At 38.1% G+C, this 18650-nt stretch overlaps 1 protein-coding gene across 3 annotated transcripts in view; it reads left to right on the forward strand.

Annotated features, from left to right (window-relative positions):
• The window catches only part of CDH2 (cadherin 2), a 115663-nt gene extending 99002 nt beyond the window's left edge, over positions 1-16661 (forward strand). For all 3 annotated transcript variants that reach the window (XM_066182135.1, XM_066182126.1, XM_066182143.1), the window contains 2 exons: positions 7946-8110; positions 15231-16661. In XM_066182135.1, coding sequence (XP_066038232.1) covers positions 7946-8110; positions 15231-15437 — 372 coding nt within the window. In that variant the 3' untranslated portion in view covers positions 15438-16661. The remainder of the gene's footprint in view (positions 1-7945; positions 8111-15230) is intronic.
• Positions 16662-18650: the final 1989 nt, after the last annotated feature.

Below are 18650 nucleotides of genomic sequence, written 5' to 3' on the forward strand. Positions count from 1 at the left end.
CAGTAGAAGGTGGTACACAAGGTGACTCAAACCCAGAGCCATCCAGCCTAGGGTGCATCTCATGTAGTGGAATGAAAGGGAATTTTAAAGCCTTATGTGCATCTCAGTGAAAACAATATTTCAAAAGCTTCAGACATTTTCATAATCAGTAAAATTACTTTTATTTATAGCTAGCAAATTACTTTGTAAAATCAAGTTGGGTTTCTTAGTTGTCATGGCAGACCCAGAAACTCCTAAAACATGTTCAGCATGTTCCTTTCAAACCCTGTACATTCTATCATAGTGATGTCTCCCGTAAGAAATTAGATGAGTTCAAATTCCAGCTAGTTCCTCTGAGTCATAGCAACTGCCAGCAACAAGTTGGAATTCTGTTTGGTTTTGTTGGTGTGTTTGGTTTTTTCTTCTCCTGTGCCAGCAGGTCCAAGGAATTATGATGTGAAATCAGTAATAAAAGAGCAGTTTAGTCCATCGCAACGGTCTTCTGTTAATCCTATCTGAGGCCATCTTGGTCTGCTTTGTTCAGTCTGACAGACAGAGTACTTGTCAAGAAAATTGAGGATCTTGAATGATTCATAGTTGTCTTCTACCCTGGCATGACGTGCACAGGGTCGTGTGATCTCCACAGCAGCTGAGAAAAATGCTATTAATTCTTTAAGCCAGAAAAGCTTTTGATCTGTGGGTCATAACTGAAGTCAGCCTGCTCGCCTCTGAAAAGTATTGTCAGCACTGGAAATGTTCTGGACTTTTTTCACCTAGAAAAAGTAGGCTGAAAAACAGTCTCCAAAAGGTTTACAGCACTCCTGTCATTCCAGGCAGCAACTTTCTGGGTTGTGTGAATGATGACTGTACTAGCAGAAGCTGGGGATAAGGGAAGAATGAGAGAAAGCGGAGGTATTCCAGATAGAAAGCTTTGGATTCTTCTCAGGATTCTGTTCACTGTTTTCTACTTTCAGCAGTTTAGCTACCTGACTTAGAGGCCATGGGAGGTTTGAGTCAGCATCATTCCACAGAAGTCAGTGGGACTGGTTTGGGAAGGAGAGAAGTGTTGGGGTTTTTGGTGGTTAGCTTTTTTGTTTGTATGTCTTTTGGGGGGTTTGGAGGGTTGGTTTTTTTGTTTTATTTTGGGGTTTTTGGTTGGTTGGTTTTTAGGGGGGGGGGGGGGTGTTGGGGGGTGTTGTTGGTTTGGTTTGGGGTTTTTTTTTGTCAAACCTTGGTATTTTGTTTTGTTTTTCCTAAAGTTGTATCAGGCTTAAACTCTTGTGTGTGAGGGACAGTATAGTTTGTTATATTCTGAAACAGAAAGTTCAAATTACGAAACTGGTAGTGGGCGCCTCTCTTGATTATTAATGGACCTCATGATCCGTAGCTTGTGGTTGTTTAGCATATGGCGAGGTGTGAGGTGGAAATGGTGAATATTCTTTCCCGACACAATGTGCTCTGAAATTGTAACCGCAGTCTCAGTTCCAGATACCAAAATCTGCTGCTGACTGAGTGTTGAAGCACTTAGCATGTGTCTGCAGCGTAGTTCACACACGCAGCACATCACAACCCATAACCATCACTAGCTCATTTTCATCGCACATCTCAGGCCATTTGTGTGACTTACTTCAAGGCAGTGGGTGCTTGACTGGGATATGTGCAGCATATGTCAGCCTGATAACTGTGATACATTTTTTTCTTCATCTAATTGCTTTTGTATACATCTCATTGCACAAGATGATTCTCTCCTTTGAGTTCATTTCTATAATGTTTTCTGAATTTTAGTAGTACTTGCTCATGCAGGTGGTCCTGTTGAAGCAAGTTGTCTGAGCAAGTGGGTGGTATGCTTTTGAAGTGTTGCAGATGAGCTGTTTTGAACATGTAGGATAATCTAGCCTTCAGATCTTTTCAGCACAAGAATTTCAATGCAATGATTTTACTATTATTCAAAGTAGTTTTCTTGCTGAGGAGTCTTCATGGTCCTTCCTACATCAGGTTTTTTTTTTTTACATTAGTCAATAACTTGCTTTTTGTCATATTTTTTACATACTTACCTAAAGAGAGAAAGTAGTAGCATTTACTTTAACTGTATTAATCACATCAAAAATAAAAGATGAATGGTTTATTGTTATGTGTGCATGATCTAAATTCTAAACAAAAATTGCTCCTTTATGAAAGGGTAGCTGTGTTCCAGCACTTACGTGTCATAGATAAAAGAAAAATTAGGTAATCCTTCTGAATTTTTGTGTGTGGATTTTGGTGGGGTTTTTTCTTTCGTCATAGCTTTCTGTATGCCCGCATTTTGAGATAACATTAGTCTTCTGTGCTGGGTCTTGTTACCACGTCTGTTGTTAACATGATAATAGTCCTTACCTTCTCCATGAACGTTATAAATCCATGTGATTAGATTTTCTTTTTCACCACCCTGAGTGTTAATCAGATCATTTACTCTCAGTTTTTAACCTTCATTTTGCATTACATTAAGAATAGAACATGTTTTTATGTTCTGAAATTTCAAACATAATGAATGAAGTAAAGGTTGCTATGATATTCCCCATGAATATACAATACTATAATTAAAAGGTAGTTATTTCAGGGATTGTGTTTGCTTACAAAGACATTAGCTTCACTTTTTTGAATAAGTGACTCATACAGTGCTCCTGTGGAGGAATTACTGTCATTCCTTGGTGCATCTTTATCTCATGATATGAAAAGTAATGTTTTCATAATTCCATTACAAAATTGTTTTGTTTTATTTTATCGTATCTAGAACCCCTGCGTGTTACTGCATTTTATCTGCAGCTGGAGTTTAACTTTCACCTTTTTATTATGAAAAAGATCAGCTAGCTTCTTTGTTATCTTAAAAATTATAAACTTGTAGAACTCCAGAGGCATCTATAATAAAAACAAATGGGAAAAGCAATATGGCAGGAAGTAATCTAAAAGCAAGTGACAAACAAACAGCAACTATTGGTGTGGGCATTTTAACTATCCTCCCACCTTCAGCCTAGATCTAGTCAGTCCTCTAGCTTTGCTTTTTCTGAAGTCTCATAATTTTAGCAAATGTAAGATTTTTTTTTTTTTGGGGGGGGGGGTTGTAGCATTTTGAAGAACTCAGGAAATATTTTAAGTGCAAATTTCTTACAGCTTTTTGGAGTGATGTTTGCAGGGTTTGGGAGTAGAATATGTAGCAGGATTGGTTTTCACTTCTTTTTTTTTTCTTTTCTTTTTTTTTTTTTTTTTTTTTTTTTTAATTTTTTTTTTTATTTTCAAGATCTCAGTGGGAACATGCAGGAGTATATACTTCTTTCCTTACTTCCCCATCCTATTTCTCTACTGGAGTAGACAGGATTTGCCTTTGGAACACAAAGACAAAGCAGAACACGTGTTCTATCCATAGGTACTTCAAAGTCATAATTAGGTCCGTTCAGAAAATAAAAAACCTGAGCTTATACTAAGGCTCCATCTCCTTTAAAAGGGGCAGGTAAAATTCTAATTTCTGCTACTCTTGCTTTATATGCATCTAAACCACTGCAGCTGATTGTGTTCAGTGCAAGACACCATCAAATTAAGTCAAAGTGATCTGGTGACAGTTACGTTGATTATTTCTTATATGGGGATAGAGCTGAACTTCCATATTTCTTTGCAAAGGGTGCACCCCTTGAAAATGAGAAACAGGGATAGTGGTTTTGTTACAATGATTCATGTGTCCAGTCCTATGTTGATGCCTAGCCAAAGCTTTCATTCTGTAGAAGGTAAAAACCCAAGTCATCCCTAGAAGTGTATCACAGAGTCTCATGAACAGCCAGGAAATAAACCAAGAGGTAACAGAGAAGCCAGAGTCATAAATCATTAATGAATGTCAGTCGCATTCCAGGCACTAGGCTGTGGTAGTGAAAAGCTCAATTCAGATGTAATGTATTAAAATATTTTCTGAGTTTTCCTTTCTCAAAAAAGTCAGTCCTGTCTCTGCATATCATTTTGTAGTTTTATTTCATTGTGGCTTCATTCTGTTGTTTGCAGTTCTGCATCATAATGCTCCACGATACATTCATATAAGGCAGTTATCAATTACTGTAAAAATTTTTACTTTGTTAGGGTTTTTTTCCAAGAACTTAAGTAAATTTCTGATTTGGAACAGCTAATGAGGATGAAAAAAAATAAAATATGTTTAAAACGTCTCCTGCTGTAACTGATGACTGCTCTGTGAGGGATTATTATTCAGGTACTGTTCAGTGAATAGCTGCCTTGCCCAAGAGGAAGTTGTTTAAGGAGGAGATTTTTGAAGGCTGCATTATCTTGTTTTTCAGTGATTACTGGGGACTGTAAAATGGCCTTTTCTTCTATTCTGGATGTTTCTTCTATTCAAGTTGAGATACTTGAGCTGTGCTTTGAACTACTGTGTACATGTTCCTAAGGAAGTGCTTTTGGGGGTTTTAGAGCCTTCTGCATGCACTGCTGGTAAGGTAGTTAATTTGTAGGGCTTGGCTACCTGATTTTGACTTTTAGCACTCTTCACTGGGAGTGCATATTTCAGGAATGTAAGGTTTGAACTAATAATGGTCGACATCTTTTCTTAAAGCTTTTAGAACTAAGTGAAGAGCTAATAATGTCAATATTGCGATCAGCTTGGAGGGGAGAGGGGGTTAGTGGGGTTTGGGGGTGGCATGGTGAGATTGATTTCACAGGAAGAAACTTATGATAAAATACCCTTCTAGGCTGTCATCTCCTTAACCACCAGTTTTCAAAAAGGCAGCTGTAGTTTCTCCAGTGATAACAGATCCCTTCATAAACAAGCAGAAAAACAAAAAATAATTCAACTTGCTTCACTTACATCCCTGTCGTAGAATATGAGGTTTCTGTTTCCCTTTGACTGTAGGCTTGGACTATCAGACTGGTCCAAGTTTCTGGTTTCCAAAGGCCTGAGTTTTTCTAGATGCAAAATGGGAGCAAGCTAATTTGCCTTAGCATTATCACAACTGAGAAAAACTAAGTGGGTATCGACAAGCATAAATTGGTCCTGAAGTTTAAGGAGGAAAAAACTTGAACGAACCATTTGTTTGGGTGTGCTCAAGTCCAAAGTGAAGGAAGGGAATATTTTCTAGAATTGTTGGAATTGGGGCTCAACAGTACAAATGAATACCTCTGACAAAAGTTGGTAACCATAGAAAGTAGATGCTCACAGCTCTCGCTGAAGTACATTTCCAGTGGAGGGCCGATACTTTTTCCCCAATGAACTGACAGAAATTCCTAAGCAGTTTTTAACTATGAACAGGTTATATGGGAAAAGACTGGAGCAAAACCAAAACACTGTTGAATTGTGGTCCTGAAATTAAGGGTAAAAATGATGACCCAGAATACTGCTCAAAGCGGTCTGTCCCAGCCTATCACAGCATGTTTTGTTCTCTCTTTGATGTGCCAGTTTTCCATTCAGCTGTCACTTCTACAGTTAACTATATTAACAAACTCTGTTTGAGGCTAACCTTTAAGCCCATTCAGGAGCTTTAGGTAGTATGTGAAAAGCTTTCCCACTTTCCTGTCTCTGAAAGCAGTTCTGAGTGAAGAGATGGCACCTCAGCACCTCTAAACAGCTTATGACACCTGGCATTTTAAAACATTTTTCATTCTTTTACTTTGCAGTAATTGAGAAGAGTTGACTTTAGACAGAGTGTTGAAACAGCTGGAGTCATTGCATGGTGCTGTGTTTGCCTGGCACTCAGCAGGTTTGGGGAGGTGGTGGATGAGTTGGCCGTACCCCACTGATGTGCAGTTAGTATTGATTTCAGTGATTCGAGAGAGAGTGATTGGAGAGTCCAAGGTAACACATACAATGGATCTTCTTTTCCTATCTGGACACTATTAGACCTGCAAGATAAATGTCCTCTGATAGAAGACTAAATGACATTATCATAAATTACCCTAGAAAATAAAACCAAAGTGGGATTCCACGTAAGGACATGTTCTGCACTGCTGTTACCTCACAGATCTTTGCTGACTTTTTAGCTATTAGAGTCTGGATATGTCTCAGACTATTAAACACATATGAAAGGATGCCTTAGATGTGGACATAATAGGCTGACTAATTTGATTTATATTTCTGTATGACCAGTAAAGGAATTGTATACATATGTGTGTGGGTGGGAAAAAATAAATTATCTTTATAGAATTGGAATGAACACAGACACTCTTCTGGTTTAAATACATTGTTATTTAACCATACCAGTTTGAATTTCTCCACAATGAAATGCTTAGATTTAAAAAAAAAAAATTTCTTTTCTCCTTGTTGGTGTTTTTCACCTTCATCTTTTGGGTCGGTATGAAAAGCACTCGTTTAGAAGCATTCTAAAAAGTACATTCTTCTGTGTTTGATAGGATTTTCTGATAGCATGTCTCTAAACTATTTTGATTTATTTTATGTAATAAAAAGGGAAAGGATAAAAAGTTCTCTTCTGTTTACTTTTCTTCAATTCATACTGCTTCCTAGAGATCACTTATTATTCTGTTTGGTACATGAAGTACTGAAGGGTAGGAGTTACAGCTGTGCCCCAAGGAACTTGTAATCTAATTAAAGCATATGAAACTGCATTCTCAGATCTCAGTGGAGCTGTTCCACCTTTTTTGACTATATATTTGTGTGCAGTCATCTGAGAACTCAAGTAACAAATCAGAAGGTGTAGTGGATTTGATAATCAGGTACAGTTCTCCCCACAAACTACCATCACTGCTGTCAAAAAGAATTCTTCTCCTGTTGAAAAGTCTGGGTTTGGGGTCACAGGAGGTCATAGTCTCAAGAAAGGATCTACATCCTGTGAGGTAGCAGCAGCAGTGAAAGGTAGCATTCCTCCCCTCAGAAGCCAGTAAGGAACTAATGAAAATCTAATAGTCTGAACAGACAACTTCCAGCAAGTTGAGATTATAAATGAGATTTTTACCAGAACAGCACTGTTGAAAAATGGATATTTTTGTTGGATAGAGTGGTTTATTTAGGATGTTTATAACTGGCTGGATTATTTGTGGGGCAGGATATCTGTTATACAATAGAGTTAGCATGAGCCCCCATCTGCTGATAGTTCTTGAATGGTTTTTGTTTGTGCGTTGAAGTCCAGTTCTTTATTGCACATTCTCACCAATGCCCTGTGTAAAGGCATCCTAGAGCATGGCTTTCTTCTAGACATGGCAACAGTGAGGAGAATGACAATGTTGAAATGCATCACACTGTGCAAAGAGAATTCAGGCATATCTATGTTCAATGCATAAACATTGATCTAATTAATTTTTTCACATACATACATTCCACTTATTGGAATTCATACGGCTATACTAACTTCATCAGAGTCTGCCAGAGTTTGAAACTGCAGCATCAAATACATAATGAACAGACTCATGACTAATCTCTAGAAGGTGCTTAGAATTAAGGCCAAATCTGAGGAGCTTTGTACTTCTATGACATTCTTGCCCCTTTAGCTTTCGTATTATGGAAGCCACATAAAATCAGCAAGGAGTCTTAAATTCATTCTTTGAAGGTATTAGAAAATACTGCAGAACACTGTGCTTGCTTTTTTTTTTTTTTTTCTCAGAATGTATGGTATTTATTTCCTTAGAAAAATAAGACTTGGATTTGGCATCTATGCTCTGTGCTGTAAATCATCATTACTAGGTAAAGCGTTTAGTCCCTTAATAGTACTACTCAAATCCCTGCTTCTCAAGGGAAAACTTACGAGAAGCTCTACAAATCTGATGCAATAGAATCAAAACAGGAGATTCATGGAGGATAAATCAAATAACATCCTGTTGGTATGCAAATAACAGTGTTGTTGATTTATTCTCAGTAAGCATTGCAATCCTGAGAACAGGACTTTTGGTGAAATGATACTTTGCATTTTCCCTGTTTTCCTACTCATGTTTGCCCCAGACAGATATTGTTTGAAATTCTGCTAACATACTGTGTCTGTTTCATATTTTGCAGGATTATGACTTGAGCCAGCTCCAGCAGCCTGACACTGTAGAACCAGATGCCATCAAACCTGTTGGAATCAGACGTCTTGATGAAAGGCCAATCCATGCAGAACCTCAGTATCCAGTCAGATCAGCTGCTCCTCATCCTGGGGACATTGGGGACTTCATTAATGAGGTAAAGAAGCGAAAAAGGGTTTCCTCCTAAGATCTGATAAGCTTTTATATTTTGTTTATTCTCCTCCGCATGAGTAGCTGTTATGTTAGAACATAATAACTTTTTTAAACTTCCATAGACAATTAAAATTGTCTCTCTAAACAGAAGTAAATATGTTCTTTTAAAGTGCAGACAAATTTAATTAACTCGTTCAAACAGAAAGGGAAGATATATCAATTAACTTCTGTGCATTCATATTAATTACATTCAGAGTACGTTATCAGCTGCAACCACAATATCTCCAAGCAGGATTATGCAATGGGTTCCAAGTAATAAACAGACTAACAAAATTGTAGTGTAGCCTATATTCATTTATTTATTCACAGTAATCTAATAATGGAAGTTCATTTTCATTCTCCTCATACATTACCCTTTGAATCCAGATAATAGTGGAAATTCAGTACCTTCAATAAGACCAAAAGAATTCCATCAAACATGATTAGTGAGCAGGGCAGCTAAATTAAATGTTATGTAAGTGCTTTTAATACTTGTCTTGTCATAGAGTTTTCAAAGATCTTGCATTATCTTTGATTCTTCAATCTAATAAATGTAATTGAGATTCAGACTATACCAGAGTACTGATAGTTCTGAAAGAAATTATCCTCATTATTTGAATCACTGGTCAGTCTTAAATCATCGATGTTGTGGTACTTATGATAGAATGTGTTTCCTGTGCTTGCTGGTTATAGAAAAAAAAAAAGCTAACCCAGAATTTACTACTCTTTTTACTTTATTTTGTACAAGAATTGTAGTGGTTAATTATTTTCTCTGGTTTTCTCATATCTTCCTTGTCAGCTGGAGCTGGATACATATTGCAGAGCATTGCAGAACAGTTTCTGCAAACATGTTTATTCTTGTTTGCCTTGAAGAAAAGTCGGGCTAATATACTAAAGTCTTTTGTGTTAGAAAGCTGCAGAAAATTGAATTTTCCCCTTTTAAGGTATACAGTGATGCAATTGTCAAAAAACTGAAAGGGGAGTTGACAAGCAGGAATTGTACAAATATTCTTTAAGACACTGTATTTTGTAAGAGGCTCCAGGTTTTGCATGCCTTTACACTTCTAAATATTGCAGTTATGATTGGCTTCTGGAAAATAGTGGAGACAGGGGACAGTAAGAGGCCCACATTGTTGGCCAAGGCAGTGTGCACACAAGAACTTCCTTGTGCTTCCAAACAATCAGGGATTCCCATCCTGTTTCTCACACAGCTGTGACCAGACAGTGCCCACCTGGCAGGCAGTAGTGAAGAACCCTGGTTTTTGTTGTTCACAAAGCAGCTAGGAAGCTCTGTTATGGAGCAAAGGCAGGGAATGGGTCTGATTCTGCTGGAAAGCCAGAAAGGGGCCAGAGGTTGTCTGGCCTCCTGCAATTCTTTAATGACTTAGCAAGCTGTTCTTGCAATATTATTTTTCAGTAGGTTATCATTCTTGAAGATGATAGCATCAGTGTGTACACATGGAGCTGAAGAAACAGTACTTGCTGTCCTGATTTAACCCAGTATGTTTATATTGCACTAAGACAAGCATAGAGTCATTTTCTTCCTGCTGTCTATTGTATTATATCAGTACCTCCCTTTATGCTTCCCCTTGCCATCCTCCAAAAAAGGAAAGCTTCTTCCAGCTATTCATACACAGTAAAATAATGCCATTAATGTCATTGATTAAGAAAATGTATGGAAATATATATGAAGTTAAAGAAAACATGGCAATTTTCTTGTCTGCAAGTTAGCTCAGAATTAATTATATCCTCTGATTGAAAGGAACTATGTGAGGTAGTTTCCATGTTTTAAGCGTTATATATTTAACTTGTCTTCTTCATAAATTTTCTTTTTCCTTAGCATTTCACAAAAAAGTATTGTTTTACTACAGGGCTTTCCACCTAACCTCTCTCTAGCAGCCACCCAGAGATTGTCCGAGCTCTGTCTGTTTTCCCAGAAGTCTGAGCAAAATAGGCATTTTATTTCTTTAGAATAGTGTCATCTTAATTTGTGTTTTATGGAAAAAGTTTCCCATGACAGATGTGATTATAAATTGTCGACTGGGTGTGGGGGGGAAAAGGGTCTGTCTTTCATAGTAGTGTTCATTGTTACAGTAAAATTTTAAAATTATCAGTCTTTATAGCATAAATGTTCAGACTGCACAGGTTTTCAGACTCTCCAGAAAATTACACCTGCAGTCATGGTACTATTAAAACCAAGAAACTTGGTAAGTTTCTCTCCATTTTACTTGAGGTAAATTGAAAAGATATCTTGAGTAAAGCCTGTACCAGACATTTCTTAAGGCAGTTCCTACAGAAGATAAGCTGAGTTGTGGAAACAACATAGCAAGATAAGAAAGAGCAAAGTTCGTATCTCTCTGCATCTAAATTCAATATTATTAGATGTAATTCTTGCCTTGGGCATCTCTAACCCAAACCACCTACAAAACTAGCCCAGTCCCTAGCTGAGCAGGGAGAGACTGCTTTTGAACTGTCAGCACTTCGGTAGCAAAGTTTCTGCTAGCCCCTTGGTTCGAAAATATCAACACTTTTGGAGATCAGTCTGATCTTTTGGAGGACTTGTCCCTTTTCCCGGGGATGTGGGTCAGTATGATCTTTAAGGATGCTGGTCCACGTGTGGGAATTAATTTAATCTGTTGAATGCTCGCCAGCATCTCAGACACACAGACAGCATTGTTCAGATTAGCTTCTGAATTACTTCAGCTTTTGACAAAAAATAACTATAGGTCATTAATTTCAGATACTGGAGGGTTTAGCTCCCATTGCCAAGCAGGCATGGGTTGTTTTTTTTTAATCTTCATTACAGAGTCATGGAAACAAAAAGAAATAAAAGATCTAGTGGGCCATTTCGGGTTTTTTCTATAAGCAGTACTCTGTTTCTTAGAAAATACATTCTTTTCTGTCATCCCCTGTATTAAACCTACTTGACTCAATGAGACATACATAAGTAAGAGCATTTTGTAGTGTTCTGGTGACTTCTCAGTTGAAAAACAAGTTAGAATTATGATAAAAAGTCATGCATTTTTATAACACAGAGTTGAGATAACATGTACAGAGCTATGAACTGTCTAAAATAAGAAGGTTCCAGAGGTGTCTGATAGTCGAAATAGGTTTTGCAGGCATAAGCTAAATGACCTCAGGGACTTTCTTGTTTTGTCTGTTTCAATGGATAGATGAATCTGTAATCTAAGAGGGGAAGGGAAAAACCTCCTTTTCTTCCAGTCCAGTGTACAAACAAGTGAAATAAGTCATGTGTTATTAAAAATCCTCTGTAGACTTTGTTTTCCATTTTGAGCCTTCCAAAGCCTAACCTCCGAAGTGTGGAGCATAATTAACACTTAGAATACTCAGGATTTGCATGACAGTATAAATTAGGTATGTTTGAAGTAGTTTTGTTAATCTTGTTTTCAAGACCCACCTATATTGTCCCTAGAAATCTCAAGCAAGTTATATTGTGATAGAGAGTTTGTGGCTAAGAATACATTTATAATCAATAGAGGACATAGCCGGAGGTAAAATAAATTTAAATTGCAAACTAAAGGTCTCATCCCGTGGGGGCATGGAGGACCCTCAATTCATTCTTAGTAAATGGTTATTGATACAGTGCACCTCCATGCAGAATGGAGTCCCTCAATGGTTTCTATTTTCTCATGACAAAAAATGGTTCCAGATATAAACCAGGGGTTTTTTTGTATTTCCCTGAAGGTCTCTGTTCTTCCTTTCCTTCTCACCAAAAGTCTGCTGAATCTGATTAAGTAGTAGGATTAATGAAAATAGAAGCATTAGATTTTATAATTTCCATGTTAGTTAAAGATTTGAGGGGGTTGCTTTCCTTTAATTTGAGAGAAATGGAGAATGCTGCCTGTATTAAAGCAAATTTACTGTTGTTCCTCAGCCAAGGGACTGTAGTTTCTCCACTTCTGCCCTTTATCTCCTCATTAATGAAAGCTCTACTACATACATAAAAGAAGAGAAGGAAAAAAGTGAGTCTGTCCAAGGTGTTAAGCTGGCCTCTCTTTTGCTGTGGCCCTTCTGTGACTGCTTGTTGTGCACTGGTGGTGCAAAGAAATGTGACAATTCACCCTCCCAGCAGGTTCCCCTGCTCCTGAGGATGTGCCCTGGAAATTCTGTTGTTGAATGAGCTTCTCACTCTAATAAAAACTTTGGGTTTTCAGATCAGGAAACTGTAAGCCAAGTAACTGTAACAACTCTGCTGCTCTGAGGTTCTTGTACATATCTGGTAAAAACTGAGATCTCTTTTCAGAAGTGACTGACAACGAATGCCTTGGCAGCAAAATCAGCAGAAGCCACTCCTATCAGCCATTTGTTGTCTTTTCAGTTGTTCAGATGCAGCAGGCTGTGTATCCACACTGCCTCCACCCACTGAAAGGGACAGCATAATAAACAGAAAGAGGCGGCAATGCTGAAACCAAAGGGAGCTTTATAAGCTGATAGCACTGCCAGAGCTGTCTGACGTGCTGTAGAGCCCAACAGCAAAGCGCAACAGTACGCTGGGTATGCTCAAAGAATCAGCTTAGCAGAGGGAAAGAGTAAAAAACATTGTAGTAATTCTTTCTCTCTCGTTTTAGTATGTAACACAAATATAGCAGAAATCTTGTCATTTCAAGAGTTAGACACTAAGTTCAGTCATTACACTGTGAACCAGAGGATAGGTGCAAATGTCAGTGTGACTTGTGCTGCACGGTTGAATCAATACCTCCAAAACATGACCCGTAGCTACGTTCTCTGAATGAAATGGATTACACCGCCAGCACAACCTTTGAGAAAGTGAATTTGTTAGTGAGATCCTATCTTGTAAGTCAGTAACTCAAAACCAGTTTGCTTTTCTGAAATGCTATCATGATAGCAGCAGCAAATTGAAAAAAAAAATTACAACTTCCCCTTTGGAAAAACAGATGGAAAGAGGCTGCCTTCTGCCTTGTCATGGATGACTGATAGGTATCAGAATTTTTTCAGTGATGTAGGAAAATGTTTTGTTCACTGATTTTTTAAAATAAATTGGTATCCCATGGTTGGCTGGCTATTAGTAGGCAGAACTGCAGGGAAATAACATTTTGTCTCCAAACCGACTTTCTAAATGACTTTCACACATGGATACCTGGCATTTGTACCTCAGCACTCCTTAACCTCAACTGGTATTTATTCTCCTTCCCTGTCACCTGTGTTCCAAACACATGGGTGTCTGTCACCCCAAGCAGACTTAAGGAAAGATATAAATACCATAAAGCCAGTTACTGCCTAAGAAGTAAATTTGCCTTTGTGCTTCAGCAGCAGAAAATAAGAAAAAGCCTTAGAACTTCCCCCTTGGAAGGTGGATAAGAAATTGTCTTCCAACATTTGCTATTGCCTTTTCAAAATCTCCCATCTTTTGTGCTTATTATGGCCATCAGGTTGGAATATGCCAGAGAGAGATAACAAGCATCACCAATTATTCTTATCTCGTAATTCAAAATTGCACTTTAATGCAGGCTATTAATAACCTGCTTGATGTTGTTGTACCACATGAAATGATCATTTCAAGGCCAAAATTTGTTCTTGATTAGAGGTCATTAGCTTGATAAATATGCTGGGTTTTTCCACCACTGATTTGGAAATTATTTTAGGTACATTTTGCACAGTTCTGAATTATTTAAATAGGTAATAAAGAACCAGGATTCACTTCTACCTTATCAGTGCCAAATGCTTTAATTAATGGGTTTAATATGTATATACTCCATAATACATATTTGTAGAAGAAAAATCAGCTTCTGGTTCCATTTTGTCATATTTGGGCAAAACACAATTGAGAGCGAAGCGTACTCTTCTAAAACCAGAATATATTAAATAATTTGAAGGAGGGACATTCATTCCTTCAAATAAGTGGGAGTATAATAATGCCATTCTTTAAATAAACAAGCATTAAAAATTAAAAGTAAAACCACCACAAATATCACTGATAAAAATTAATAGTGAGCAATTTAAAATCTTAGCACAGTCTTACAGACTGCTGGAAGATACATTTATCCCCTGTCAGTGGCTGCCAGAGTAGATCCTATTCAAAGTGGAAGATCTTGAAAAAGCGTTGTTAATCCCATGGAAGAAACTGTGAGGTTAAAAAAATACAAATCATAAGAGAGCTTTTTGGCTTCAGGCTTTTATATTCAGTTTGTAAATCTTCCCCACATAAGCACAGAGAAATTGTCTCATATTCTAAAGTTAGTTACTCATGTAAGTGTTTAGGTATGGAGTTACGTAACAAAACAGGGAATTAAGAGGCTTTTCTCTGTAAGAAGTGTGATTCTTTCCTGGCTTTTCCTCTTCAGTTTCCCAGCATTTCCTCCAATTCAATTTGTGTTGGTTTTAATTTGGGCTATTCAACTCTATAGACTGGAAATCTGAAAATGCTGATGGCCCACTATTCGTGTGTTGATAACTTCAGTACTTTGAAATGAGGAAACAAAAATGGTCATCATCTTGTATTCAGCTTTGATGTCACTGTGTGTTTTTTTTTCTGAAGAGCAGGTGGATGTGGCAAAACATAAAAGGCTTGAGACAACATACCACGTATTTTTCTCACAGCAGCCTACAGAGGTACATGAGTTTACAGGACTGACTAAATATGGATTTTGGCACATGCAGATGGACTGCAGGCCAGGGAAGTCAGTGGATATGCTATTGACCATGTGAGATGGCCATTGAAGTGGATCTTTGCAAACATGCTTATTTCTCCTTCCTCACCTGTCTAACGATTCCCACATTGCCCATGGCACAGGTTGTGAGCTGTATATCTTTGAAACTGTTTATTTACTAGCTTCAGTCCCAGTGCCATGACTCTGTCTTAAAGTTTTGTTAGGGCTGTAATTGCAGCTGCGTTCAAAATGTGCAGTGCTGCAATGCTGGAAACCTGGGCCTTCTAAAAGGAGTTATGAAAATGTAAATCCTGTTTTGCACTGAATGGCAGGAGGGGAAGAAGTTTGTTTTCTCAAGTGGTTCTCCATAGATAACTTCGGTGCAGATATTTTGGATGTGTTTTTGTCTGGCTCTCAGACACAGAACTTTATCTTCTTTTCTCCCTCACCTTGCAGGGACTTAAAGCAGCCGACAACGACCCCACGGCCCCACCCTATGACTCCCTCTTAGTCTTTGACTATGAAGGCAGCGGCTCCACTGCTGGATCCTTGAGCTCTCTTAACTCCTCAAGTAGTGGTGGTGAGCAAGACTATGACTACCTAAATGACTGGGGCCCACGTTTCAAGAAACTTGCCGATATGTACGGTGGAGGTGATGACTGAACTTCAAAGTGAACTTTGGTTTTGGACAAGTACAAACATTTCAACTGATATTCCCCAAAAGCATACAGAAGCTAGGCTTTAACTTTGTAGTCTACTAGCACAAGTGCTTGCTGAAGGCTTTGGCTTAGGCTGCAAACCAATTTGGGCTCCGTGGAATATCAGTGATCCAATGCTGTTTGGAAAAAAATGTTGAGCTCAGTTACACTTGAATTTTACAGTACAGAAGCACTGGGATTTTATGTGCCTTTTTGTACCTTTTTCAGATCGGAATTAGTTTTATGTTTAAGGCTTTAATGGTACTGATTTATGAAATGATGCATTAAAGAGACAAAATATGTTGGGGTGGGGAGGAGTAAGGTGAAACACAATATACTTCACAATGCTTTTGTTACATCGCATTGCTTTTATTAAAATAAGGAGATTAAAAATAAACAAAAAATCCTCATGGAACAATTTTAGTATCTGGGAGAGAGGACCATGAGGTGGAACAATGTACATTACTTCTAGTTTTAGATGTTAGGGGACTTTTTTCACTAAAATTCTAAAACTTATGCAGCTGGTTGCAAATAAAGGGAGTTTTCATATCACCAGTTTGTAGCAGAATTGATTTTTTTTTCCTTATGATAGAATGTTAGACACATTTTGGTCTTAATCCATGTACACTTTTTGGTTTTGTTTTTTTGTTTGTTTTTTTTTTTAATTTCTAGTATTTTTTTCCCACTTCACTGTAAAAAATGGTATGTGTACATAATGTTTTATTGGCATAGTCTGTGGAGAAGTGCAGAAACTTCAGAACACGTGTATGTATTATTTGGACTATGGATTCAGGTTTTTGCATGTTTATATCTTTCGTTTATGGATAAAGTATTTACAAAACAGGTTGCAAACAAGTGACATTGATTCAATTGTTGAACTGTAGTTAGAGTACTCAATATTTTTTTTATTTTTATTTTTATTATTTTTTGGTTTGGGGAGGGAGAAAAGTTCTTAGCACAAAAAAGTTTTACATAATTTGTACCAAAAAAAAGGGGGCGGGAGGGGAGTTGGCCTGATACTGGTGGCACGAGAAAATATACAGTATGTTTTTGGGGTGGGGAGGGGAGGGGGGGAAGGAGCTTTCAAACTGGAGAGACTTCTGAGAACAGCTTTGCCTCTGTATTGTGTACCAGAATATGAATGATACACCTCTGACCCCAACGTTCTGAATAAAATGCTAATTTTGGATCTGGTGCTTGGTTTGGCATTTTTTCTTCCACCTGAGCAGCCCTGATTATGGTAAATAAAAAGTATGCAAAACGTGTTTTGAGTTCTGTGAGAAGTTGTGTGTGCTGCTTCGGCATTTCCTACTGCCAGACTGAAAACAAGCTGCATGTAGAAGAAAGCCCAGCACAAATTTGGAAAGCAGGTTCCCAAATAAAAGTGTTCTGTGCTGGGAACAGCAAAGTGTTCTGGGAATTCACAGTTTTCAGTTTCCCACTGATGGCTAGCCCTTTGGTTGAATGTGCATTATCTAAATAAGAACTTGCATCATTTTTGGCTTATTTCTAGACTGACAGTTTAATGAATGTGTGATTATGCTGCATGTTGCATAAATAAATTGCAGATTGTGGCAGTCCTCTGCTGCCTGGACTTTCTTGTGCAGAAGTGGAGACAAGCCCCTGCTAACCTGAGTGCACATCAAATCATTTCCTTCAAGGAGGTGCTCAGGGTCATGGAGCTCTATCGAAAAGCCCCATTAAGAGATTTGTCATTAGTAAACATGTTTCTGACCTGTTGCCATGATTTGCTTGCAAACAAAGCAAGCATGCTAGGTACAGCAGTTCTGTCTTTGTTCTCTTGCAGCAGTCTGCTCAGGTTTAATGCCTCCATTTACAGGCATTAAGGACCTAATTGTAAGCGGTGTGAAGCTCAAACTCAGCAGAAACCCCGCAGTTCTGCCTCCAGTGGACAGGGAGGGGAACCAGGCTCTGGGTCTGGCACCTGCTGTTCTGGGGCAGCTGTGTGGGCAGCGAGTTAATCTGGGGGGAAGGCTCTTCACTGGTGCCACTTCAGTGCTTCCTCAGCACTCACACCACAATTTACATTACTTGACTTTGGGAGGTAAATCCCAAAATCTGAATTGGGGAGCCCTAACTCTGCGTGGGGGATATCTCCACTGAGCTTTCCATGTCTCCTTTTTCTTGCTCCTGATGAAAGGCAGAAATCCTTTCAGATTGGGATATACTATTTCAACCTCTGCACACCTGGCTATAATTTATATAATGCATTTGCAACTCTAACTTAATGTGTAATAGAGCCTTGATTTTTGAGTAATGTGTCGAAGTTACCAACAAGCACCGTTAAGCTATTTCCAAATTCAATTTGTAGTAAAAGGAACAAAGACCGTAAATCAGAATGTGGAAATATAATCTGACCATGCATAGTTAAGTAAGGAAGACTTTCATAAAGGGCAGGATTTAAACTGTCAATGCATGTTAAATAAGCGGAAGACAGCTTTTAGCATAACAAATTATGCAAAAATGTATTTTAAGTATAATCTATTATTGTTATTTGGGACCAACAAACTGGAAATGCTGAATGAACTTTATTCGTTGACATTGAATGTTAAAAGACACACAGGGGGAGAGATCTGTGAAAGATTGCCAGTTTGGGCTTAGCACAATTTTTTGTTAAAAGTGGACAGAGGTCATCTTTTATAAGCCCTTGACTGTTCTGCACAGCAGTAGGAGCTTTATCTTGATCAGACAAACAGCCAGCTCTACAGCTCCTTTGAAATTGTAGCAACAGTTCTCAGACCTTGTGATAGATCAGCATTAGGTCTGCTGAACAGAACAAAACGTAAATGATTTTATGCATCTCAAATGCTTATAGAAGAAGAAAAAGATGTTTGATCATCTTTCATTAAGTTTCAGATTCTTTCTTCTTCTAGAAATGTACAGCCAGGTGTTGTACCCATGATACCTGCGTCAATGCCCATCAGAGGCCTGCATTGAGAGGAAGAGGAAGATGACTGAACGAACATTGGGCCCTGTGGTGTTTTCGAAAATCAGAAATTCTGGCAGCCTGATTTGTAAATGGCATTTGGTAGCTGCATATGTGATCTCTGCTTTGTAGACACTGTATTCAAGGGAAGTTGCTGGCAAGAAATTAGGCTTAAGCAACTTTGGCCTTTCAGCCTTTCTGCTATTTTTATTTTCTTTCAATGATAGTCTT

This window comes from Chamaea fasciata, unplaced genomic scaffold (genome assembly GCF_029207755.1).
Source record: "Chamaea fasciata isolate MVZ Bird 193981 ecotype frontalis unplaced genomic scaffold, bChaFas1.0.hap1 SCAF_1, whole genome shotgun sequence".
NCBI lineage: Eukaryota > Metazoa > Chordata > Aves > Passeriformes > Sylviidae > Chamaea > Chamaea fasciata.